This window comes from Vidua macroura, chromosome 20, assembly GCF_024509145.1.
Source record: "Vidua macroura isolate BioBank_ID:100142 chromosome 20, ASM2450914v1, whole genome shotgun sequence".
Lineage (NCBI taxonomy): Eukaryota > Metazoa > Chordata > Aves > Passeriformes > Viduidae > Vidua > Vidua macroura.
Window position 1 is genome coordinate 6,924,379 of NC_071590.1, and position 24,306 is coordinate 6,948,684.

Sequence of the window (24,306 nt, forward strand, 5' to 3'; positions counted from 1 at the left end):
CGCCCCGCCCCGCCGTCTCTATGGTTCCCCCTCACCGCCCCTCCCGGTCGCCCCGGCAACGCCGGCCGGGCCCAACATGGCGTCGTCGGTGCGGGCCGGGCCGCGGCTGCGGCGGGCGGTGCGGGCCGGCGAGTTGGCAGCGCTGCCCGCCGGGCTGAGGGATGAGTTGGAGGCGGCGCTGGCGGAGGAAGGAGGGCTGGTGCCTTTCAGCCTGCTGCGGGGGCTGCACGCCGCGCTGCGGGAGGCAGGTAGGCCGCGCTGCGCCGGGGCGCCCGGATCGCGCCGTGATCGCGCCGTGACCGCCCCGTGCCCCGCCCGCAGGGTCTCCGCTGCACCTACACGAGCTGCTGGAAGGATGCGAGATCCACCTGCCCGAGGTGCCGGTGCCGCCGCGGGTAAGTGAGGGCCGGCCGGGAGCCGCGGGAGGAGGCGGAGGCTCCCGGCCCTCACGGTGGGTCTGTGCCTCCCCCAGAACCCCGAGCTGGTGGCCCGGCTGGAGCGGATCAAGGCCAAGCTGGCACACGAGGAGTACAAGCGGATGACCCGCAACATCACCGGCCAGGTGAGGGGCTGCTGCAGTGCCTGCTGCCAGGATTCATCCCTCAAACACCTGAGAGCAAAGGAGATTTTCCCCCTTAGAGTGAGCGCAGTGCAGGGCGAATGTGGCAGGCACTGGAGGAGAGCACACTGTAAACACACCGGGAACAACAGATCTGGTGCTGGGGACAGAGGTAGGACAGGGTTAACGGGGTGGTGAATTAGACATACTGACTTTTGGGAACTGCTTACAGCGCCAGAGATCTCAGGTTCTGTTCTGGGAGACTGAGCACATGCTGTAAATGTTTGACTGGGAACATCTGTGCTGGTTAAATTTTCGTCATAGTTTTAAAATTGCCTCATTCATGTCAAGGTAAAAGCTGAAAATACAAGATCATATGTGGGCACTCATTCCTTCCTGAGAGAACTGAGATCTTCTGGCAGGGTGACTGTTCAGACAAGTCAGCATCCCTTCCTGCTGGCATTCCTTGGGGTCCCATTCTGCCCTTCCACACTGTACCTGGCATCCAGGTACACATTAACTCTCATGGGAAGATCTGCTTTGCTCTCTGCCAAGGTTTGACCTGGTTTAGTGAAAGGTGTCCCTGCTCATGGCAGGGGCTAGAATGGTCTTTAAGGTGCCCTTCCAGGCCAGACCATGCTGTGATCTATAATCCAGGGTGGGTTTAGCAGAGCTTGTGCAAAATCTCAGAGGAACCTGTGTGCTGTGAAACTGCTGCTCCCCCACAGCCACCCACCCAAAACCTCAGAGTCTTGGAGACAGGACAGGGCGTTGGCATTGTTTTTATTCTGCATACACAGTAATAACATTACTATTAACATGAAAATACAGGTGATCACAAGCTGTTTCAATCCCTTCTTTCAGGAGATGAACGGGCCATTGGCTGAATTTGGGAGGCAAGGTGAGTGGCTCCCTGTCCTGTTGACATGTGGCAGGTCAGGCATGGGAACTGTTCCATCTCCAGCTGGTGACAGCCCTTCCCTCTCGGAATGTCTCACCAGAAGGTTTTCATGCACTGAAGTGTTCCTTGAATAAAGGAGCCTCTTGGTCATTCTTGCCAATATTTCTGGAGGCACCAAGCGTGTGACTCCTGCAGGATTACATCTCCCAGCTGAGGCAGCTGTGCATGATTACACCTTGTCTCCAGCCCTAGCTAAAATGAGCTCCTTCACCCCCCTGTCCCCAGTTCGCTCCGTGAAAGCCGTCGTCATCACCATCTTCAACTTCATTGTCACCGTGGTGGCCGCCTTTGCCTGCACCTACCTGGGCAGCCAGTACGTGTTCGCAGAGACAGCGGCGGTGAGCGAGCCCAGCCCCTGGCAGCCCCTCTGTGCTGGCCAGGCCGGACACCCAGGGTCACCCCTCTCTCTCTTGTGTCCCCAGCGTGTCCTGTCAGCTGTCATTGTGGCCTCGGTGGTGGGCTTGGCCGAGTTGTACGTGATGGTGCGGACCCTCGAAGGGGACCTTGGGAAACTGTGACCGTGAACTGCAGGCTTCGTGCTGGAGGATTTTGTCCTCCCCAGGAGCTGCTAATTTGGGACAGATCTTGTCCTGTCTCTACCTGTTCCTGCTGTGGGAAGACTGCTGCACTCCTCAGGCTCGTCCTTTGCTTCCTGCTCCTGAAATGAATCATGGGTTGGAAATCCCAGAGCTGCAGAACAGGAGAGGGAATGGCTGTGGACTCCAACCACTCCAGCAGGGAGAGGGGCACCAGCTCCTGTCATCCCTGTTCTGGGAAATTCCTGTCCTTTTATTCTGGGAATAAATAACACTGTGTGTTTGTAACCTTCTTGCTGCGTGTCAGGAGGTGTCTGTTGGTATGAGAAACATTGATGTGGTGTCTAAGACACCGCTGAGATGTGACTCTTCCCTCTCCCTCTGCATCCTGCTCCATCTCCAGTCCAAACCTTCCTGTGCCTGCACAGTGAGGGATGCACGGTGCTCCCAACCCCCTGCCAAAGGGCAGATTCTGGAGGTAGGGAGGGAGCACCCCTCAACACTGAGCCCAGGGGTTTCTCAGGTGCCGTGGGACAGAGAGCAGAGCCAGCTCAGTGCACCCACAGCAGGGAGGGGACACCCACGCCAGACACCTGCCGGGTGGGCGCTCTGCCAGGGCCAGACACAGTGATTAATGCTCTGATGGCAGCTAAGCCCCCCTGGAAACACGGTTTAATATCTGATCCAGGGAGATCTGCCGGCACCTGCGAACGTGCCTGCGGATTAGGGGCGGCCGCGCCACAATCATCCGTGGATACGGCCTCAGATTAAGGTATTTTTTCCAAAAGATTAGTCGGTATTAGGGAGCTGATGGGGAGCTGCCCCTGCTGTGGCCGCACCGGCATTTAGGATATTGGATGACATCCTCGGAGCCTTTGGGACCGGCAGTAATTCCGCACCCTAATGAAATCGTGGCGCTAATCCGGGGGGGCCGCGGTGCCAGGAGGGTCCCCAGAAGCCAGGGGTCCTTGCCACGGCTATGGCTCGCCCAGGTTGGTGATGGCCGCGCTGTAGATGAGGTCGGAGATGGAGCCCAGCGAGGTGGGGAGGCCCCGAGCGGGGCTGTGGGATCGCGGCGGCGGCAGGGCAGGGCCTGGGCACGGGATGCTGCCGTCGGGAGGTGCCGCGGGGAGACCCCGCTCCCCGGGCGGCGGCGGCGGCGGTAGCGGTGGCGGCTCTGGCTTAGCGCTACGGATCCTGCGGGCGCGGCGGTTCTGGAACCAGACCTGGGACGGGCGACGGGAACTGTGAGACACCGACAGCGCCCCGACAGGGTGGCCCCGCGGAGGAGAGGGTACCCCGGGAGAGAAGGAGGAAGGGATGGAAGGGAGGGTCCCGCCTGTGCTCACCTGGATCTTGGCCTCGGGCAGCTGGGTGAGCTCGGCCAGGCGCTCCCGGGTGGCGATGTCCGGGTAGGGCACGGCGGCGAAGGCTCGCTCCAGCTCCGACAGCTGCCCCCGGCTGAACGTGGTCCGCCGCCGCTTCCGCGGCCCCCCCGGGCAGGGACAGGGACAGGGGCAAGGCCCCGGGGCGCCGCCCCCCCCCGCCGCCCGCCCGCCGCCCGGCCCGCCCGCCCCGTCGGGGAAGCGGAGCAGCGGCTGGGGAGCGCGGGAGGTGCCCGGGGCCGCGCTCATCCTGCCCGGCTCCCCCGGGCCCGCCGCCGCCCCGGCTTTTATCCCCCCCAGGTCCCCCCCGGCGGGCTGGGACCGCCCCGAGCGGGTGGTGCTGTCCCCCCCGAACCCTTCCCAAGGGCTCCCGGGGCCGATCCCAGCTCCGCGCCCCCAATGGCAGAGTCCCGACAGCCCCGACTGACTCCCCAGCATCCCCGGGGACCAGTATCCCCACCAGCTACTCGTACAGGTGTCCCCGCGCCGCCGTCGGGGCACGGTGGGACCCGTGAGGATGCCAGGGCTCGGGGACCCACCTGCCACCCGCCCCTTGCGCTCCCTCCCCGGCTCCCCGCCCTCCCCCGCTCGCCCCCCGCCGTGCGACCGCCGCTCTCCCGCAGGGCTGGCACCGGTCAATGTTTAACCGGAGCGGTGGTACCGGTTGTGCGGGGCAGCCGGGGCCGGCTGGGGGTGGCTCTCGCCGGGACCGGCCGGGCGCTGCGGGCACCCCGAGCACCGGGTGCTGGGGGGCGCATGGAACCAGAGGGGGAGCGGGGCGGGGACCCCCCGCTGGACCCCCGGCCCAGAACGCTCCCACGGGGCCAGGAGAGACCGTAAGTTATCGCGGCGACGGAGGAGACGGAGGCCACACCGTCCTGGAGCAGCAGGACTTGGGCAGTGACTGCCCTGACTGATACAGCGGGGGGTGGTATCCCAAAAAGTCTGGGGGGGGGGGGACAGGACCGTCCTTCTGCGGCGACATGGCGGGGACAGTGAGCTCTGTGCCCTGCCAGGCCTCAGGGCACAGTGGAGGTGGGAGGACGGTGCGAGCACAGCATGACCGGGGGTCCCTCTACCCCAGCCCCCGAGGTGCCCGCGGGCAGAACCCCCCAGCTGGGGGGCACCCACCACCCTGCTGCCCTCTGTTCCCCAAAGGAGTCCTGGAGAGGAGCGGGAGGGGGCCGTGGAGGGCAGAGAGACGCGTCTGAGAGTGGTGCTAAGGTAAGGGGAGACGAAAGGGCTCAGGGACGTGGTAGGAACCTCCCTGCCCGGGCCGAGGTCACAGCAGGGCTCCCCAGGGTCCCCGTGCAGCAACACCTCTGTGTCCCCGTCCACACCCCACCCTTAGAGTCCGGCCACTGACCTGCACGGAGACGCGGCGAGGTGACCAGCAAGTTGTGCACAGCCTCGGTGACGGCGCCGTCCATGTAAGTGCCACCTCCCCGCCGGGGTGTCGGGCTTGGAGAGGGCTGCGGCACCCCCTGAGCCACCGCTGTCCCCACGGCCAGGTAAGCGCGGCCAGGCACGATGCCACCTTTGGCTTCAGCGCCGTGTTCGACGCCGGCGCCTCGCAGGAGGCTGTGTTCGAAGGCAGCGGGATGAGGCAGCTGGTGGAGCTGGCCATAGACGGGTGAGCCCCGGAGAGCCCCCCGCAGACCCCAACCCTCCGTCCACCCCACGCCGGGCCTTTCCGGCGCGATTGCACTGCCCGGGCTGTGTCGGGAGGTGGCATCGCTGTGCCACCGCCTGCGGCCGTGCCTGACGCTCTGCATCTTCCACAGCTTCTCCTGCACTGTCTTTGCCTTCGGGCAGACCGGCTCGGGGAAGACCTACACCCTGATGGGGCCCCTCGCCCAGGTACAACGCTGACCATCTCACCTGATCCCGGTTGTGGGATCAGCTCTTCCCACCTGGTCGTGGTGCAGGCGGGTGCGCGATGCTCACCATCCTGGCACCTCTGCAGAGCGAGACCCAGCCGGCGTCCCCGGCCCTGCTGGGGCTGATGCAGAGGTCCTTCACCTGCCTCCTGGAGCAGAGCCGGAGCCGTGGCTCTGACCTGGCTCTCAGCGCTTCCTACCTGGAGATCTACAACGAACAGGTAAGTGGCTGCCCAGCCGCCCACTCCGGCCCTGCTGGCACCCCGTACCCCGCTCCCCCGGTGCCTTCCCCCTGCCTTATCCCAGGTCCGGGACCTGCTGAGCCCGGGACCGCCGTGTGCCCTGCCCCTGCGCTGGAGCAAAACCCGCGGCTTCTACGTGGAGAACCAGCTCAGTGTGGAATTCGAGAGCCTGGAGGCCATCGTCAGCCTGCTCCTGCAAGGTGCTGAACTACAGGGCTGGGACATGTTCAGGGCGTGCTAGACCCGGTATGGGGGGGATTCAGCCCCCCGCAGACCGTCCCAGGGCTGGTGGCGCTCTGATGGCAGCCAAGAGGAGCAGCTCCCCGTACAGCTGCAGAGCCAAGGCAGCTCTGGTCTGGCAGGGGGTGCTGGGCAGTGGATGCTCTGGGGTTGGGGCAGGGATGTGAGGTGTGATGCAATCAATTCCTCACCCGGCAGGATCCCAGAGGCGCCGGACCTCGGCACATGCCCTCAACAGGCACTCGAGCCGCAGCCACGCCCTTCTGACCGTCCACGTCCGCAGCCGAGCCGTGAGCGCGCATCCTGCTCCTGGGCAGGGCTGGGGGGCTCCGGGCTCAGCGCGGGGTGCGAACACCCCCACGGTGGGGGGGTCATGGTCTCCTCAAGGATACATGGGTGGGGCTGGAGTGAGCAGCCGGGAATCCTATCCAAGATCCACGAGTCGGGACAGTGCTGTGGGCCATGGGGAAAGGGTGATGGGGGCCAAAGCATCACCCCCCCAACGTGGTTCTCCAGGCCAGCGCCTGCCCCAGCAAGCAGGGCACGCTGTGCTTCGTGGACCTGGCTGGCAGCGAGCGGGTGAAGGAGACCGGCTCCAGCGGGGAGCTCTCCGTGGAGGCCAACAGCATCAACCGCAGCCTCCTGGCACTGGGTAAGGGCTGGGGAACCCGCCCTGGGAGCTGGCCCCCACCAGAGCCTTGTCACATCCTCTGTGGCTCATCCTCGGGCAGGACACTGCATCTCCCTGTTGGCCAAACCCCGAGGGAAGCGAACGCACATCCCCTACCGGGACAGCAAGCTCACCCGGCTGCTGGCTCGCTCGCTGGGCGGCTCGGGCATCACCCTGATGGTAAAACCACAGAGGAGCCTGGGCAAGGGTCTCACCCCTGGAGGGGAAGGCTGGAAAAGGATGGTGACCCTCTGGATGACAGTTTGCCTGCATCTCTTCCTCGTTGGCAGGTCGCCTGCATCTCCCCATCCTCACGCTGCCTCTCAGAGACTCTGAGCACGCTGCACTACGCCAGCCGTGCCCGGAAGGTCACCACCAGACCCCTGGCCAACAGGGTATTGCAGACAGAGAACCCCTCTGAGCTCCTCTGCCCCGCTGCTGGGACCCCCCTGACCCACCCCTTTATCCACCCACCGCTCCCAGGTGTCCCGGGAGAAGCTGCTGCAAACCTTGGAGCGAGAAATCCATGCCCTGCAGCTGGAAAACCTCTCCCTGCGCCAGCAGCTGTGCCTGCCCAGAGTGCCAGTGAGGAGCACGGAGGTCGCAGGGAACTCTCCAAAAGCATGGGCGGGCTCTGGAGACAGCTCTGCAGGGCAGCTCCCACCAGAGGGAACCCCAGCCTGGCCCAGCCTCTACGGTCTCCTGCGGGACTTCGTGGTGGAGAACGAGCAGATGAGGTATGGGAGACTTGTGTGGGACCCCTGAATAGGGGATCAAGGCAGCCAGAGCCCCTGCCTGGGCAGCACCCTGCACCAACCAGCCTCCCTCAGTGACTCCGTGGGGCTGGGCAGGGCTCTCTGGAGGCTGCCAATGCCCTGCTGGGCTTCCTCACTGCTCCCCAGGCAGCCCCGTCTGTCCCCACACCTCAGTGGTGACATCCCAGCTGGGCCATCCCACAGAGCCACGCGCAGCTCCTGTGACAGCCAGCCCCTGCTCCAGAGTGCCCGCACCCTGCACGTCCCCCACAGGCACTCGGCGAGGCACCGGCGGCCCGACACCACACCCAGCTCTGTCCCCCGGCTCCCGGTGAGAGTGGGGCCCTGGGGTCTGCAGTCATCCTGCCCACGGCAGGCTGAGCACCCACAGACCACCCACCCACTGCTGTCCTCTCTTGCAGAAGCTCCCTCCTGCCTCCAGCCACCCCAGCTGCCCAGGGTGCCCACAGTGCTGCCCTGGGCCAGCTGATGCCACCATGCTCCAGGTGCAGCCCCAGGGGTCTCTTTGGAGGGGATGGCACAGGGGTGGCACAGCCACCTTGACCGCTCTGCTCACCCCCAGGTGCTGCCAGTGCCCGCCGTGCCACAGCCAGTGCCCCCTGAGGGAAGTGCTGGTCTTCTGCCACCTGGACAGGAGGACACGGCTCTGCCTGGCTCCCATCACCCCCACGGGCACCCCCAACTGCACCAGAAGAAGTGGTGAGAGCCACTCCTTGGGCATCAGCTGCAGCTCAGGAGTTCCCTGGAGTTTCAGGGGGTGGTGGGTCAGTAGGTGAGGGTTTGTTCATGTGTCCTCATGGCAGGAGTCGTGGCAGGAGCAGGAGCTTGTCTCAGCAGCACCCGCTGCACCGGGAGCTGCCAGGCCCTGAGCACGTCCCCAGCTCTGAGGGAAGGGTCATCCCCTCAGCACCGCCGTGGCCAGGGCTGCCAGAGCCCAGAGGTGAGCGGGGCAGTGCTGGGAGACCAGGCAGGGCCTTGGATGGGCACCCATCCCTGCACAGCCACTCACACGTGCACTGTGGGGGGCTGTGCACTGATCCTGGGGAGATGGAGACCTGACCCCGCCGCTCCCTGCTGGCAGCTGCCGGCACCGTCCCTCTCCTCCAGTGGGAAGAGGCACTGGACTGGCTGGCAGAGCAGATCTGAGCTGCCACAGGCACAGCATGGATGGGGCCAGCATCAGGGATCTGGCACAGACTGGGGGGACAAGCACAGCCCTCGGGGACATGGGACCTTGGACTGCAAGGACTGCACAAACCATGGCACAGACAGTTGGATGGATGGATGGACAGACAGAGCTCTCCAGCCTGCATGGCTCTCACAGTTTATTTCTGTCTAGCTGGGGCTGTGCTGCTGGTGGCTCCAGAGATCCCATCAGGTGCTCTCCTCCCCGGGCTGGGGGCAGTCCAGCCAGTACTGGGCGATGGAGCGGGGGTAGCGCGGCCGCACCAGGTCCACGCGCTTGGTGCGCAGGTTGACGCGGTAGTACTTGTCTGGGGAAGGGGACATGGCCGTCAGGACTGTCCCCAGCTCTGGGGAGCTGCCAGCCCTCACTGCCAGCACCTTCCCTCTGCACCCCGGAGCCATTGCAGAGAGAGAGAGGAGCCCTCCCCATGCCCCGGCAGCCCTGGTCCTGCATCGCTCCTGGATCCTGCCAGACCAGACTCACCTCCGACAAAGAAGTAAACACTCTGGAGCATCTCACACGTGGAGCCCGACAGCCCATCGCTTTCAACACCTGCTGAGTCGGGGTCATTTTGCAGCCAGCTCCAGAATCCCAAATTCAGCGACCGGTGGTGGTTGTACCTCTTGCGCTGACGGCGAGACTTCCTCCTCCGGGGCTGCTGGGAGGCCACGTAGATGCGGCCGGCCATGGCAGCGTCCAGCCGGCTGGGCACGCCCCGCCAGTCCCGGCTGATGTACCACGGGCCGTTCGCCCCGGCTGGAAAAGGAGCAGAGGGCGAGTGAGCGGGGCAGCAGCGTGTGGGGTGAGCTGAGCCCACCCCCACAGACAGCACCCAGCACCTGCTCCGAGACCCAGAGGAATGATCCGAAGGATCCCAGCCTGGATGGGATGTGTGACAGTGACACAGGCCAGGCTGAGCCATGAGTGGTCCCCCACCCCCTTGGCTGGGATCAGCTGTGTGCTGCTGAGCCCCCTTCTCCTCCTCTCTTTCATTCCCCCTGCCCAGGGCTGGGGTTTTCCTGTGGCATCTCCAGCTCCGGTGATAATAAACAGTCCCCAGCAGTGACACCGTGGTGTGAGGTGGCTGGTGATGGGGATTTGGGATGCTGTGGGAGGTGCAGCTATGGCCTAGGGGGTTCCTGTGCATGGCCTGGGCAGGATGTGATGGCTCATCCTGCCCCCACCTTGCTTCCAGGCATCACTCCCTCCTCCCTGGGTGTCTGCATGCCTTGTGTCCTGTCAGTGCCCACTGCTGGGACCCACCAGCCCTTCCCCCCGGGGCTGGCCCAGCCCTTACGCATCCTGCCGCCAAAGAGGAGCTGGAAAACATCCTCCCAGCTGTCCCGGTTCATGAAGGCGTAGTGCTTGAACACCGTGGAGGGGGAGGACTTCTCACAGTCGGCCTGCGTGGGCTGCTGGGCAAAGTCGTAGGACCAGTAGTACTTGTCTAGGAGAGGACGAGCAGGGCGTTAGTGGGGGACAAGCACTGGAGGGGTGTCTAGCCTGTGCCCAGTGGTGCCAGGCCCTGTCAGGAGCAGGGGCTGCCCCCTTACCCTTGAAGAAATAGACTCTCTCATTGCCGTGGTAGCTGTGGGCGGGGAGGGCGAACGCTGCATCCACGTTGTCGGGGATGCCCTCAAAGCCCTCGGAGATGTCCCGTGGGTACCCAGGGTCCAGGGCTCCGTCATCAAAGCGCCAGTACTGGGTGCCCTGGGGGGTGGGGGACAGAGAGGGGTTACAGGTGCAACATCCCCCAGCCATGATGTTGCCCCCCTCACTGCCAGGAGGAGGGAGTGGATGCTGGGGAGCCCCATCACAGGGCTCTGGTTGCCTGGGGTCCCAGAACAACCACAGGGATTTGGGGTCTCTGGCAACCACTGCGTGCATGGGTGTATGGGAGGTGCCAGAAGGGGATATAGGGTGGGTTGAGGTGCTGTGCTGGCCACCCTGGGAGTACCCCCAGCCCTGCAGCCCACCTTGAAGAGGTAAGTCTTGCCCTGGCAGTTGATGCGTGTGAAGGCTGCATCGATGGGGCCCTCGATGCCCCAGACGTCACTGATGAGTTTGGGGTAGCCAGGCCTCACACTGGTCTTGTCCAGCTCATAGAAGTACTTCCCTGGGGAGAGAGGAGACGTAGGGGCAGCAGCAGGGACTGCAGACACCAGCACAGGGTGACAGCGTGGCAGCATGTCCCACGTGTCCCACGTGCCTGGGGAAGGTCCCCAGAGTACCTCGGAAAGCGTAAAGAGAACCGTTCTTCAGGTCGGTGAAGGCATCAAAAGGTTTCCCGCTGCACAGCTCCTCAGGCTCCTCAGACACTTCTGGGGTGGTGCTGGGCACCTCTGGCAGTGTCTCCTCGGGGTTTGGCTTGCTCTCTGGCGTGGTCTCCACCATCACTGGGGCTGTGGGCAGCTCTGTGGGGTCTGCTGTGGGCAGCTCTGTGGGGTCTGCTGTGGGCACCTCCTCCGTGACAAAGTCGACAGTGAGGTTGTAGTCCAGGTAGTCGTCCTCCGGCAAGGCAAAGACATCTCCCCGGGTCACTGCAGGAGGGGCAGGTTGGTTCCCACTGGGTCTGGGTGCAGGAGATGCTCCCTCCCAGGCAATCGAGATTTATAGAATCATGGAGTCATTAAGGTTGAAAAAGACCTCTAAGATCATCAAGTCCAATCTAACCCAGCACTGCCAGCCATGTTCCCAAGTGCCACAAGTACACTTTTTTTAGAACACTTCCACGGATGGTGACGCCACCTGGGCAGCCTATTCCAAAGCCTGAAGAGAAGGCATTTTTCCTACTAACCAATCTATCCAATTAGCACAGATCCCACACTGCAGATGGCAATGACCCGGCTTCCAAAACCCCCTGTGCTGCAGCAAATCCTGGTGCTGACTTCACCCTGCAGACACAGGTGGGTGCAGAGCTGACCTAGCACAGACCCCACGGTGTGGAGCACCCACAGCCACCCCATTCCCCCCGTGCCCTGGCCAGGAGGGTGGCCATGGGGACAGTACCTTTGGCTTTGCAGACGGTGGAGTAGTCGCTGCAGCAACTCTGGTAGTACACACAGAGGGTGTCACACTGGCACTTGTGGCCTGCATTGAAGCCTTCTTCACAGCGGCCCTCGCAGGAGTCTGCAAAAGCCACCCCACAGCTCAGGAGGGGTAATATGGAGTGGGGCCGTGGGGCCCATGCCTCCCCTCCCAGCCCAGCCCCACGGGGGAAAACAAACTTGGGGATGTCCTGGGTGGGGGTACCCCACCCCTTCATGGTCAACTCCATCACCAGGGGCTACAGCAGCTCCTTGCCCTGCTCCCACTGAGGTCCTGCTGGGATGGGAGCCACGGACTGGGCTGTGCCATGCTCCCAGTTCCGTGCTGGCAGCCCAGCTGTGGATGGGCAGGGATTTGCCAAGGCACCATTGACCCCCATGTGCCGCCCACTTGCTTTCTCCCCATCCTGCAGGGCACAGCCAGTGTGGCCATGGCCACCGTCCGCTCCGTTCCCACCCTGCCCGGTCTGTCCAGCCCCTCCATCAGCCCAGGAATCACTCTTTCTCCATCCCCAAAGCACCTGGTGAGGGGTTGGCTGGCTAAATCTCACCTTCTGCAGCACGGGTGGTGGCGAGCAGGGCCAGCACGAGGGCAGGGAAGAGCAGCCTCATCCTGGGCGTCCGGGAGCGCAGCCCTCCTGCGACTGTGCGGGCTGGAGCACAGCACAGCCCCAGCATCCAGTGTTTGCTCAGCCTGCCCCGGCGGGAGAAAGCAAACAGCCCAAGGTCGGAACAGGGGAAAGGGGCAGAGATGATCTCCCACCCACACTGAGCTGGGTGCATCTGCAGGGGGACAGGGCTGCCACGAGTGTAAGCAGCTCCTCCCCAGCCCCGGTGCAGGTTGGGCACTGTTCAGAGACTGGGGAGGGACAGCGGAAGGACAGTCAGGAACCATTTTGAGGTCCTGCCACACTCATTTCATAACATACCTAATGGTGTAAAAGCAACCAGCTGCTTCCCAGCCTGGTCTTGGCAAAGATGAAAACCCAAATGAGATCGGATGGAGGAGCAATGCTCAGAAGACAAAGGGAAAAGCCCCGGACTTATGCTTGCCCAAAATATCACCATTTTGGAGGGCTTATTCTTGGGATTTCAGCTTTCTCAATGTCAAGGCTGGGAACAGACCTGGGGAGTCCCAAGGCAGGGTGGCTCGGGATGGGGCAGGTGCCACCTCTGTGCTGGGGACCAGAGGTCAGAGGTGAGCGGCCGGGGGCAGGAGCCCTCAGCACTTTCACTGCAGAAGGGCAAACAAAAGCCTGTGTATTTTGCTCCCGTCATTCCCCTTCCAGCCAATCTTTCAGTTACTAATTAATGTCGACTCAGCTCTTTTGGCAGCTCCTGATAACTCTGGGACGTTTATTTAATCGGGGCAAGGAGCAAATGCACACGAGGCTGCAGCAGTCCTCTTCTTCTGCCTCTGCTGGGACAGGAGCTCCAAGGGATCCGTCCCAGCCCTTAGCAGGAGTGGTGCAGCTTTGGGCCTTAAGTGATGCAAGATTTGGGGTGAGAGAAACCGGAGCAGGGTGTCCACTTCTCCAGGGGTCTTTGCCAGCTGAGACACAGGCAGCTCCTGGCATCATCTGCTCCTGGCATCTTGCTGGAAAGAGCTTTATTTGGTTTTGAGACAGGCATTTCCACCTGGAAGCCCTGAGGAGCTGAGGGCAGCTACCAGACATCGGCTTTTGGGGCAGAACTTCTGCAGCCCTCACCCCACTCCTTGTCCCCTGGCCTCAGCTATGAGGCTGACATTGTCCCCAAGTGCCAGCACCAGCCCGATGCTTCACAACGGCTTCATCCCATCCCTGTTGAACCAGTCCTGTGGGACAACAGCCCTGCGAGGGTTCAGGCTTGCAGGAAGCTCTGGGGGAGAAGGGCTGGGCATTGTCTGAGCTGCTTTGGCTGATCAGCTAAGACAAAGCTCCCTCCTGCTGCTCCAGGCTCCCAACCACCAGCCACAGACCCATGAAGGCTCAGCGAGCCCTTTCCTGCCAGGAGCAGATCCCAGGAGAGGGGTTGGTTGGATAAAGGGGCCCCGGGGAGCTCCTGCAGCCAAGGGCTGAGCAGATCCAGTGAGGAGAACTCGGGAAATGGGGCTGATCCCCCAGGACAAGGCTGGGAACCGCTGCAGTTCCAGAGCCCAGGCTGCTGGGTCTGAAATCTCTCCCAAAAAGCAAAGCAAAGCAAAACTAAAAGCAAAACAAAGCTCAGTTCTCTGGGCTAGTCAGGACAAGCCTAAGGGAATGGTTTGAATTCTGCTGCCCCCGGGCAGCAAACCCTCTGCTGCTCTACACTGCAACAGCCCTTATGGTTAAATAATAATTTACCAGGAAATTCCTTACTGGTTCTGTGCCGAGCTTCTCCCGCAGTTTTGCGCTGCTCGGGGTGCCTTGTTCGCCGTCCTTCCTTGTGGGATGATGTCCCTTTCCTCTGTCTGTCCCTTCGTAGTGGATTCAGAGAGGATTAAGAGCGACTCTGTCACATCCAAACATCAACTCGAATTTAAGTCTCAGGCTGACCTGGCAACAACCTGGTTTTGGAGTCAAGGATTTAAGCTGCTCCTCCCAGCACATCCGAGAAGTGCCTAAAGCATTTAAGCATTTCTGCCCTGAGCACGTCTGGCCTGGAAAAAAGAAAACAAAAGACGCCCAGGCTGCCTCTGCTCTTTCTTTTATCATGCAAATCCCGAGCCCACCCAGAAGAGCTGCTCTGAATTTCCACCAAGCAATGGGTATTGGCCCCCTGCTGATAGCAAACGGGTTCAGAACACTGTGCCAGGGTGGTCACGGCCTCACCGTGACCACCACGGTGCCTGGTGCCCTTTACCTCCACCCTGTGCCCCCTCGCTGGTCACAAAATCAGCGTGGGGGTCGCTGCCTGCCATGGAGGTGACACCGCAGCAGCCCCTCGGGCACAATGGGGGATGTGGGCCATGGGGACAGCAGGACAAGCCCCAGCTCAGGCTGGACAGGGAGGGCTAGAAATAGAATGGTTTGGGTTGAAAATGAAAAATTGTCTAGTTCCAAACCCTGTCACGTTCCACTATCTCAGGTTGCTCCAAGCCTCATTAACCTGGCCTTGGACACTTTCAGGGTCGGGACATCCACAGCTTCCCTGAACAAGTACTTCACAAGTAAAAATTTTATCCTAGTATCTAATCTTAATCTCTCATATTTTATTTTAAAACGGCTCTCCCTTGTCTTATCGGTATCTATTCGTGTAAAAAGTCACTTCCTCTTTTTTTAATGAGCTCTATTTGAGCACTGAAAGGCCACAATCACAGAAACACAAAATTTAGGTTGGAAAAGCCCTCTAAGACCGACTCCAGCCGTTATCCCGGCACTGCCAAGCCCACCACTGAACCATGTCCCCAAGTGCCACATCCACGCTTCTGTTAAATCCTTCCGGGGCTGGTGGCAGGAGGGCTCTGGGGGCATCTGCAGCGGGAGGGGGCTGCAGCCGCCGGGACCGAGCCCCTCCTCGGAGAGGCGGCGCCTGCGCCCGGTGACATCAGCCCCGAGGACCGGGATGCTGAGCCCGGCTCGGGGAAGGCGGATCCCGCTCCGCTTTCAGATCCGCATCCCGGCAGGGCAGAGCGGGGAGCGGGACGCATCGCCCCTCCCGTGCCCCCCAGCCGCCCACCCGCGTCCCCGCAGGAGCGGGGGGTGCCCGCGGGCGCTGCGGTGCGGGATGCCGCGGTAGCAGCCGCCGATGCTCGCCCTGCTCCTGTCGCTGCACACCCTGGGCCGGTCCCTGGCCATGGCGAGCGCGGAGCGGCTGGCCGTGCCCGAGTTTGTGAGCCGGGCGGGCGGCTGGGCGGGCGGGGGCAGCGCCCGGGAGCACGGCGGGGTCTCCCCCGGGGTGGGCACGGAGGTGCGGGAGGCGCTGGAGCGGGTCCTGCCCGTGCTCCGCCGGGCCATCGCCCACGCCACGCAGGCGGCCACCGCCGAGGGGCTGCGGGCGGCTCTCTCCGAGGTGTTCCGGCTGGTGGAGGAGGCCTGGGGGATGCCCGCCGTGGGCAGGGACGTGGCCAAGGTGCTGTGCGATGTGATCCGCCTCGAGGGAGGCCTGGACCTGCTGCTCAACCTGCTCTACACCGCCGAGCTGGAGACCAAGTGCCAGGCAGGAAAACTCCTGGAGCAGATCCTGGTGGCAGAAAACAGGTGAGTCTGCAAAGAGCCCCTCAGGCTCACCCTGCCAGGCACAGCCCTCCCCAGCACCCCGGGCACTGCCAGCCCCCAGAACAGTTTCAAAGGGACCTTAAAGACCTCATCTCAACCCCCTGCCACGGGCAGGGACGCCTTCCACAGACCAGGTTGCTTCAAGTCAATCCAACCTGGCCTTGACCTACCTTCAGCCATCCCCACACCCCCCCAAATTTCCCTGCTGTGGGTGCTCTCAGTTGCACAACCCCCCCTCGGGTCCCCACCACATCCCCCCACAGCCAGTGCTTGTGCTCAGGGTCCCTGGCTCGTGTCCAGGCCATGACCATGGCCTGCTCCCTTCCCCCACAGCTGGAGGGAGGAGGACCAGCCCCAGCCCAGGGATGCTGGTGAGGACTGGGGTGTCCTCCTGAGCCCCCCTCAGCCAGCTGGAGCTGAGTCAGTTTGGCTCACCTGACCCAAAGGCCAAGACGTGACTCCCCTTTAGCCATAACAGCGCGAGGAGGACAAAGCCACTTCCCAGAGCCTTCCTGCTGCTGCCCAGGGCTGGGATGAAGCCATAAGGAGGGGTCAGCTGGTCAGCAGCCCTCAGCCCCTAGTTCAGGTGCGTGTGCTGCTGCCCAGCACAGGTGAGGGGTGTTGGGATGTCCCTGTCAGAGCATGGGCACGGTGGGGTGGCAGTGTGTGCCCGAGCGTGTGTGCGTGTGTGTGTGTGTGTGTGTGTGTGTACAAAGGTGCATGTGCACACCTGACACATCCAAACCACAGCACCCACGCACAGCTCACCCTTCCAACACCCCAAATGCACTCTGCCAGCTCTGCTCTCCCTCAGAGCACCCCAACCCAGCCCCAGCCAGGGCTCTGGAGAGTATGTGCAGGGAGCCTGGCCTGGCTTTCCGGGGGATGTCTCTTGCTGCTGTGGACTCGCAGCCTGGGCCTCACTTCATGCACTGGCAGGCAAAAATAAGTGGCAGCTAAATCAGGAAAGCCCATTAGGGTGGAATTTAATCCCAGGAAGCATCACTGGTACGGTCTGCATTCAGCACTCAGCTCCTTAGCAAAAGAAAGCATTTGCTGGAGTTGTTGTTTCTGCTCCAGGAGCAGTTCATGGGCCAGGGTCTTGGAGCAGCCATGGGACTCCAGCCCCTCACTTCCCACAGCTTCTGAGCCATGGCAGGGAGGTGTGGGGCTCCCCGTTGGGTCCAAGCCTCTCCCTTGCAGAACTCTCCCAGTCTGTGCACAGCAGCAGAGGTGTTTAGCTGGGAGCTGGACAGGTCCTGGCTCCATCTGCAGCTGCAGGGAGTCGGGGACCTGTGTTTGTCATCCAGCTCCATGGCCGAGTCCGGGCTCGGAGCCAGACCCAGGCTGAGGGCTTTTCTTTTTTTTTTTTTTTTCCCAGGGCTCTCCACAACATTTCCTGTCAAACCCACCCCAAGGTCAGTGAGAGCCCTGTGGGTCACAGGCTTCCCAGAAATGCTCTTCCTGCCTGCCAGCACAGAGGCTGGCGTGCCATCACCCCACCACGTCTGGGGACCAAGCGTGCCACTGCCCTCCTGAGCAGCAGGGCATGGGGCACCAGTGCCAGTGCTGCCTCACTAACAGAGCAGCTCCAGCACGGCACCAAATGGCCACTGCTGAGGGTGGAGCTGCCACTCGCCCCAGGAAAGCTCATGGGAGAACAGCCAAGAGCTCATCTCAGAGGCTGGTGAGGCCCTGGCACAGGGTGCCCGGAAAAGATGTGGCTGCTCCATCCCTCAAAGTGTCCAAGGCCAGGTTGGACAGGGCTTGGAACAACCTGGTCTGGTGGAAAGTGTCCCTGCCCATGGCAGGGGCTTGGACCTGGATGAGTTTTCAGGTCCTTTCCAACCCAAATCATTCTATGACCCTGATTTTCCCCTTCCTCACTGCACTTTCAAGGCACTGCTCCCTTCAGGTGTCATTTTAAGCACAGGCCTCCCAAGATCAGCCATGGCCAAGCAGCAGCTGGTGGCCCTTGGCCACCTACCCCAGGCTCTTGCTGTCCTCTTCCAGAAGAGTGCAGGGTGAGGAAGTAAAGAGCTTCCCTGCAGCTGCCATCCCAGGACAGACAGACCCCTGTGTCCCACTTGTGCACAGGCCTGCTTGGCTGCTCATCCAGGTGTGAAAGCCCTGTCCTGACAGCACTCACAGCAGTGCTTAGGGGACAAACAAGTTTCACTCCCAAACACAAAACAGCTCCACACCACAGCAATGCTGGCCCAGCAGTTCCATTTCCAGCCTGGCATTAACCCACCCTGCCTGTTAATTGCTATGAAGATCCTACCTCGAGCATGAGAGCATCCAGTGAGGGGGTCCTGGGCCGTGCACCCCATCACAAATTCTTCCATCAGACCCACACAGGCTCCTCCAACAGCAGCCTGCTGCATCTTGCTGCATTGCATATCTGTGTCCTACAGGGAAACATCTGTCTGCCACCAAGGCATGGGCCACACCAGTCACTGTTGTCACTCCTTGCACGTCCATCTGCTCCTCCTCCCCACAGGGACCGCATCGCTCGGATCGGTCTGGGCGTAATCCTGAACTTAGCCAAGGAGCGGGACATCCCCCAGCTGGCTCAGAGCGTCTCTGGGATCCTGGAGCACATGTTCAAACACACGGAGGAGACCTGCTTCCAGCTCATCTCCGACGGAGGCCTGGACACCATCCTGTACTGGTGCCGCTGGACGGACCCCGCCGTGCTGCGCCACTGCGCCATGGCCTTGGCCAACTGCGCCATGTACGGGGGCCAGGCCAACCAGCGCCTGATGATCGAGAAGAAGGCGGCAGAGTGGCTTTTCCCGCTGGCCTTCTCCAAAGACGACGAGCTGATCCGGCTGCACGCCTGCCTGGCCATCACGGTGCTGGCCACCAACAAGGAAATCGAGAAGGAGGTGGAGCGCTCGGGGACGCTGGCTCTGGTGGAGCCCTTCATCGCCTCGCTGGACCCCGAGCAGTTCGCCCGCGAGATGCTGGGCAGCAGTGACAACATCCAGGGGAGGACGGCGCAGGACCTGCAGCGCCTCGTGCCCCTGCTGGACAGCTCCCGGCTGGAAGCCCAGTGCATCGCCGCCTTCTACCTCTGCACCGAGGCTGCCATCAAAGCCAGGCAGAAGAAAACACAGGTAAAGGGTAGGTTGGCCTGGAGGAAGGTGATGACAAAGGGAAGGGGTGCCACAGCTGCATCTCGGTGTCTTTTGCTCACCAAACACCTCGGTCCTCACCCGGCCCAGCACGGCTTGTTGGGAAGAGGATGAGGGGAAGCAAAGTGATGTCTCTTTGTGTCCCCAGATTTTCAGTGAGATCGGGGCTACACAGAGCCTGAAGAGGATTGTGTGCTACTCCACCAGCAGCACCACCTCCTCCCTGGCCAAAAAGGTGCTGCGCATGATAGGGGAGGAGGTTCCTCGGCGCATCCTGCCCACGGTTCCCAACTGGAAGTCCTGCGAGGTGCAGACGTGGCTGCAGCAGATCGGATTCAACAAATACTGCCAGAGATTCCTGGTAGGGCTCTGTGCTGGGGCAGGGACACATGGATGGACACTTCTGCCCCATCTCGCAGCAGAGGTGCAAGCATCTCACCCAGCTTTTCCTGGGACCTTTCCAGCCTGGATTTCTCTTGGCAGGATCACCAGGTGGATGGGGACATTCTCCTGAGGCTGACAGAGCAGGAGCTGCAGAAGGATTTGGGGATGGACTCCAGCATCACTCGGAAAAGGTAGGACCACCACCAGGGCACACTGGACTCCCTCAGGGCCAGCAGCACAGTGGCAGAGCCAGGGACGAGGTCTCTGCCTTTCCCTTCTTGCAAAAACGGGAACAGAGATCCTCCAAATGCAAAACCTGGACTGCCAGGGCTTTTCCACTGCACTCTTTGCAGTCCCAGATAGATTTCTGTAATTGCACCACGGCACAGCAGAGGTGTGGGTGGGGGAAAGGCCACCTATGGCACAGGGCAGGTGGGATCCTGCAAGTTACCCAAAAGATGGGAACTTACCCTTAGCTGAGCTGCTCACACCTCGGTGTCCCGAGGACCAGCACTCCCATGCAGCTGTTCCTCTGTTTCCTGTTCCTGGAGCTCATCCAGCAGGGAGCTGCATGTCCTCCCAAGCAGGTAAAATGTTGGAATCCGAAATGCAGGGAACTCTCAGAACCCTGGGCTTGTAAGCCAAAGCTTAGAATTAAACATAAGATTTGATTTGAGACCTTGAAAAAAGCTTCCAAACTTAGGTACTAGCAGTGAGAATGTGGATTTATAGTTTAAAGGAGAGACACATTAAGAAGAGGAAAGGTTACAGTTTTAGAGTTTAAGATACAGAAAAAAATAAAAGTAGTTACAAAGGTAAACAAGAAGTTTAGAATGTAGTACTGTAGGTTTGTGTGTTATAACATAATTGGTTAAGAAAATTTACATTGTATCATGAGTCTATAAGATGAAATATTTAAGAATTAAGTCAAAAGGATAAATATCCTTGTTAGCAGTGGTTTATTGGTCAATAAATCCTTAAAAAGTCTTGTAACTAGAAGTCTTGTGACCTTCTGAACCCTGCGGAAAAGATGCGAGCCAAACTCACCCTTCCTACCCATGCAGAAGATAAGAAAAATAAACCACATCACCTAAAACAACTCAGAGGTCCCGTCTCTAACTCACTCAAAACTCCTTCAAGAATCCCCACAGTAAAAGAGGTGGTACCACGTGTCTCCAAGCGCTGCCTGGTGCTCCATTTGTCCCTCCACCAGGTTTTTCCGGGAGCTGACGGAGCTCAAGACCTTCGCCAACTACTCCACCTGTGACCGCAGCAACCTGGCCGACTGGCTGGGGGGCATCGACCCCAAATTCCGGCAGTACACCTACAACCTGCTCACCTGCGGCATCGACCGCAACTTCCTGCACCGCGTGACGGAGCAGCAGCTGCAGGACGACTGCCACATCCACACCGGCTTCCACCGCGTCCGCATCCTCACCGCGGCCAGGGGTGCGCCTCCCAGCAGGAGGGGAGGGGGTGGAGGGGTCTTTGGGACGAGCTGCTGGGTGGTTTTTAACTTGTGGTGGGCGTTTTGCGCTGTCTAGAAACGCTGCACTCCCCCATCACGCTGCAAACCACGTCCAACGGGACCGACGTGTTCATCAGCTACCGGAGGAGCACCGGCTCGCAGCTGGCCAGGTGAGCCCTGCAGGGAACGGCGAAGCCCAGAGGGAAGGTGGGTGGTCAGCTGTGGGAAAAGTGTGGAATGGGAAGGAAGGAAAGGCTGCCAAAAGCTGCAGAGCAAATGGGGACAGCACATGTGATAAAGCTGCACAGTGGGCAGGCCAATTCCCAGTCCTGTCACCGCCACTTTGGCACTGAGTGACCCTTTCCTCACACTCCTGGGGCTGTAGGGGATCACAGCTGGCAGTCAGCGTCGGCTCCTCGTGTTCTCTGCACGTGCCCAGACAGCTGGGCTGGAGCTGGCATCTCATTCCCTGCTCCTCTGCCTCACCGTGTCTCAGCCGACGTGGTGAGACAGCAAATGAAACCTGTCCTCGTGGTGCTGTCCCCTCTTGCCACCAGCCTGCTGAAGGTCCACCTGCAGCTCCATGGCTTCAGCGTGTTCATCGACGTGGAGAAGCTGGAGGCAGGGAAGTTTGAAGATAAGCTGATCCAGAGCGTCCTGAGTGCCCGGAATTTTGTGCTGGTCCTCTCAGCAAACGCACTGGATAAATGCATGGAGGACCCCGAGTGCAAGGACTGGGTACACAAGGTAAGAGATGCCACCAGGTGGGACCTCTGTGCACATTGGAGTGGGAGGGAGCTGGCGAGGGGCTGATACAGGCCATGAGCACCTCCATGTTCTGTTCCTGCAGGAGATTGTGACGGCCCTGAACTCTGGGAAGAACATTGTACCTGTTACAGACCATTTTGAGTGGCCGGACCCAGAAACGCTTCCCAAGGACATGAGGGCTGTCCTGAAATTTAATGGTATCATGTAAGTAAAAGCCACCTGTGCCATGGGGCTCCTTGACACCTGGGGAGAACAACTTGCATAAGGAGCAGCAAAGAACCCAAGGACATTGGGACAAACAGATGAGGGTGGCAGAACAGGTCAAAGGGACACTGAGTCACTCCAGGTGCTCCAGAGCTTGCAGGGAGCAAAGGTTCCCACCACATCCCTGCTGCTGGTGTTGTGCTGGGGCTGCTGGGAGGACACCCATCCTCAGGCAGGAGTGATGCTGGCAGGTTTTACAGCTCACCTGGGTTTCTTTCCCCCCCTGCTTTCCCTTTGTGCATCCCAGCCTGGCAGGGCGTTCTGCAGCATCCGTGGGGAAAAGGGAGCTCCAAGAGAGCTGGGGTGGAGGAAAGGGGTCTCTGGCTCCTGGCCCAAATGAACTGAGCTATCTTGTGGCAGCCCACAGGCAGCAGGAAAAGTAAACATCACATTTTTCCCCTCAATACAGGTGGTCCCACGAGTACCAGGAGGCCACGATTGACAAAATCATCCGCTTCCTCCAGGGCCGCTCCTCCCGGGACTCCTCGGCTGGATCGGAGAACGGGCTGGACTGTCTGCACTCCCTGGGGCAGAGCTAGAACCAGGACAGCAGCCTCAGAGACTCCCAGGTGACCCCTTTTTTTTTGTGGGGGTCCAAATTTATCCCTCCTGACTTTTTCCTATCTTTGAGAGAACACCTGTGGCTCTTAGTCCCTCCTCTCCCTCCAAATACAAGCCCCTGGCTCCCAAAGGCCAGCACTCGCTCCCACAGGCCTGGGGAGCCAAGGCAGGCTGGACTCTGGGCTGGATTATGTGTCTTCCACGTCCTCCTGTGGGGTGGCAGGACATGCATGGGCTGTGAGGGAGACTGGCACCATCCAGACCCCCACAAGCAGCTGCAGCTTCCCCCAGAGGCACGTCCAAAGAGGGAGGATCTTTGGAGGACTGAAAATTGGAGAAGTGTTGAGAATCCATCGTAAGAGGACACAACTGAGAGAAGAGCAACTGAGAGGAAGGTGAGGCTCTGCTGTGTGCCCCAGGAATATCCTTGTGGTCAGAAACTGAGAGCAGGAAAGGGCAAATAAAAACTAAGCCCTAACAAAATCTTTGTGTTTGGGGAAGATAACCCACAGGGACCTTCTAAAGTGCTTTATCTTTGCCAGCAATGTCCCTTTATCACAAGAGCTCCTTCCCTCCTCAAAAGACTTCCACCTCCCAGTGCTGCAAAACCTCTGTGTGTTCTTAACTCTGGCACTGGAAATTTGGGGTTAAGCCACATGAAGTTTCTGCAGGATCTCTGCAAAAAGTGCTTTTCAAATACCCTCCTTCCCTCCATCTGAAGTCTCAGCTTCACCACTTTATCAGGTCTGTATTTTCAGGGCACTGGAGGCTGGATTGTGACCCTGGAAAACTTGAAATTCGTGCAGGGAAGATGCTAATTGCTGTGCTTGTGGAGTAATTCTACACTGTGGCTGTATTTTATCCTGCTCCTGTGGTCTGTGCCTTCAGCAGGAGCTGGTGAATCTCTCTGCTGACCACCACACCCCCACAGCCCTGGCTGAGCTCCCTGGGGTTGTCCCTGCTCACTGCTGGATGCAATTTGAAGTAGCACTTGTTTCTCCTATCGACCTCTTCTCAGCACCCACCAGGGCTTTTTGCAGCTCCTCACATTAAAATATCAAGCTAAAGTGGAGTTTTTGCAAAGGGCTGGCAAAGGATGCTCCAGGACCATCAGTGCCTGCTGCCAACACTGCTGGTGAGGAACCATGGGCATCCTGACACAAATCCCTGCATTCCACACTCCAGGCTGCTGAACCACCTTGCAGAAGCAACAGGCTCCTCTTCCAATCCCTGCTGAGAAAAACTCAACCTTTTCAGGAGCTAACAAGGAGTCTCAGCCACCTTGTCCTCCTGCTGGCTCTCCCTGGAGCCCTGCTTTAACTGTCAGGAACACACTTTTTTCTTTTGGCTTGGTTCCATGAACATTTCAAGGGAAACAAAAAACAAAACAAAACAAAACAAAACGTTAATTCTGGTGCTTTATGGATAGCTCTTATCAGCTCACAGTTAATGGCATCTTTGCACTGCAGTGAAAGGTTAATAGCCATATTTGCCCAGCATTCATCAGAATTAGAATCCATCTAATCTCCAGGACAAATAATAAGAAGGCAGCAGATGAGCCCAAAGGTGAATCTGCCCAGGGATAAAAGCCTCTTGTGAGCTGCTTCAGGGAAAAGCCTTCAGTAACTGAATGTCAAGGCCTCCATGGCCACTGAAGGAGTCCCACACAAACAGTCCTAAGGATTTTTCTCCCTGCAATAATACCTGGTAAGATGATTGTGTCTTGTTTCCCAGGAGCTCTGTAGCAATCAGCCTCCTCACCCAGCACTCAGTGGGGAGATTTACTTGTTCTCCACAGCTCAGGTGTCTCACCTGACACGAGATCCCATCTCCTGCTCCAGCTGCCCAGACTGTGACTCCTCCTGTTTCCCCATCATTATCTTCACCTTAATGAACTTGTCCTGCTTCTGGCAAAACATCCCATACCCAGCCCCTTCCAGCTGGAGCAGAGCCAAGGGAATGAATTCCTCTGTCCTCACCCTCCCTCGTTCCTTAGCTCTGCCATGTCAGTAGTGTTTGGAGTTATTCAATCAGGCATTATTAATAAATCTGGTTTTTACT

The 24,306-nt window shown here is 60.1% G+C and overlaps 5 protein-coding genes across 7 annotated transcripts; 3 read left to right on the forward strand and 2 right to left on the reverse strand.

The window, feature by feature from the left end:
• The first annotated feature begins 35 nt into the window (after positions 1–35).
• Positions 36–2,348, forward strand: TMEM199 (transmembrane protein 199). Of its 3 annotated transcripts, none has more exons than XM_053995544.1 (6): positions 36–248; positions 322–395; positions 473–562; positions 1,424–1,460; positions 1,746–1,858; positions 1,943–2,348. In XM_053995544.1, the coding sequence occupies exons 1-6, from the start codon at positions 77–79 to the stop codon at positions 2,036–2,038; spliced, it is 582 nt and encodes a 193-aa protein (XP_053851519.1). In that variant the 5' UTR covers positions 36–76; the 3' UTR covers positions 2,039–2,348. The 3 variants fall into 3 exon arrangements, with proteins under 3 accessions (XP_053851519.1, XP_053851520.1, XP_053851518.1); XM_053995545.1 differs by having other exon boundaries at positions 1,746–1,833; XM_053995543.1 differs by having other exon boundaries at positions 1,746–2,348.
• A 76-nt stretch (positions 2,349–2,424) lies between these two features.
• Positions 2,425–3,690, reverse strand: SEBOX (SEBOX homeobox). The gene is made up of 2 exons (XM_053995546.1): positions 3,406–3,690; positions 2,425–3,282 (listed from the first exon to the last, which is right to left on the reverse strand). The coding sequence occupies exons 1-2, from the start codon at positions 3,688–3,690 to the stop codon at positions 3,034–3,036; spliced, it is 534 nt and encodes a 177-aa protein (XP_053851521.1). The 3' UTR covers positions 2,425–3,033.
• A 389-nt stretch (positions 3,691–4,079) lies between these two features.
• Positions 4,080–8,471, forward strand: LOC128817389 (kinesin-like protein KIF12). Its single transcript, XM_053995859.1, is given in 18 exon segments — positions 4,080–4,145; positions 4,147–4,277; positions 4,600–4,665; positions 4,793–4,871; positions 4,953–5,074; positions 5,226–5,301; positions 5,408–5,542; positions 5,628–5,763; positions 6,002–6,093; positions 6,320–6,455; positions 6,535–6,653; positions 6,764–6,868; positions 6,957–7,210; positions 7,376–7,559; positions 7,651–7,734; positions 7,812–7,948; positions 8,053–8,189; positions 8,331–8,471. Coding segments are annotated over 18 exon segments (2,124 nt in total). The 3' UTR covers positions 8,396–8,471.
• An 86-nt stretch (positions 8,472–8,557) lies between these two features.
• On the reverse strand, positions 8,558–14,067 carry VTN (vitronectin). The gene is made up of 10 exons (XM_053995860.1): positions 13,999–14,067; positions 13,822–13,919; positions 12,034–12,176; positions 11,445–11,564; positions 10,667–10,975; positions 10,412–10,551; positions 9,989–10,145; positions 9,733–9,882; positions 8,919–9,191; positions 8,558–8,742 (listed from the first exon to the last, which is right to left on the reverse strand). The coding sequence occupies exons 1-10, from the start codon at positions 14,050–14,052 to the stop codon at positions 8,624–8,626; spliced, it is 1,563 nt and encodes a 520-aa protein (XP_053851835.1). The 5' UTR covers positions 14,053–14,067; the 3' UTR covers positions 8,558–8,623.
• An 899-nt stretch (positions 14,068–14,966) lies between these two features.
• Positions 14,967–24,291, forward strand: SARM1 (sterile alpha and TIR motif containing 1). Its single transcript, XM_053995868.1, has 9 exons — positions 14,967–15,642; positions 18,164–18,782; positions 18,949–19,161; positions 19,284–19,375; positions 20,398–20,633; positions 20,729–20,822; positions 21,210–21,399; positions 21,503–21,624; positions 22,094–24,291. Exons 1-9 carry the CDS (start codon positions 15,191–15,193, stop codon positions 22,221–22,223), a joined length of 2,148 nt encoding a protein of 715 aa, XP_053851843.1. The 5' UTR covers positions 14,967–15,190; the 3' UTR covers positions 22,224–24,291.
• Positions 24,292–24,306: the final 15 nt, after the last annotated feature.

Bases quoted from the DNA above. Each gene is read 5' to 3' on its own strand.
- VTN (XM_053995860.1), bottom strand. From the start codon at position 14,052: ATGTGCTGGGAGGAGCAGCTTAAATCCTTGACTCCAAAACCAGGTTGT. The intron at 10,146-10,411 runs GTGGGCTGCAGG...CCCACCCCCCAG, and splicing joins GCAAGACTTACCTCTTCAAG to GGCACCCAGTACTGGCGCTT. The intron at 8,743-8,918 runs GTGAGTCTGGTC...CCCCTTCCCCAG, and splicing joins TGTTTACTTCTTTGTCGGAG to ACAAGTACTACCGCGTCAAC.
- TMEM199 (XM_053995543.1), top strand. From the start codon at position 77: ATGGCGTCGTCGGTGCGGGCCGGGCCGCGGCTGCGGCGGGCGGTGCGG. The intron at 563-1,423 runs GTGAGGGGCTGC...CCCTTCTTTCAG, and splicing joins CCCGCAACATCACCGGCCAG to GAGATGAACGGGCCATTGGC. The intron at 1,461-1,745 runs GTGAGTGGCTCC...CCCTGTCCCCAG, and splicing joins GGCTGAATTTGGGAGGCAAG to TTCGCTCCGTGAAAGCCGTC.
- SARM1 (XM_053995868.1), top strand. From the start codon at position 15,191: ATGCTCGCCCTGCTCCTGTCGCTGCACACCCTGGGCCGGTCCCTGGCC. The intron at 19,162-19,283 runs GTAGGGCTCTGT...TTCTCTTGGCAG, and splicing joins AATACTGCCAGAGATTCCTG to GATCACCAGGTGGATGGGGA. The intron at 20,823-21,209 runs GTGAGCCCTGCA...TCTTGCCACCAG, and splicing joins ACCGGCTCGCAGCTGGCCAG to CCTGCTGAAGGTCCACCTGC.
- SEBOX (XM_053995546.1), bottom strand. From the start codon at position 3,690: ATGAGCGCGGCCCCGGGCACCTCCCGCGCTCCCCAGCCGCTGCTCCGC. The intron at 3,283-3,405 runs GTGAGCACAGGC...CGCCCGTCCCAG, and splicing joins TGCCCGAGGCCAAGATCCAG to GTCTGGTTCCAGAACCGCCG.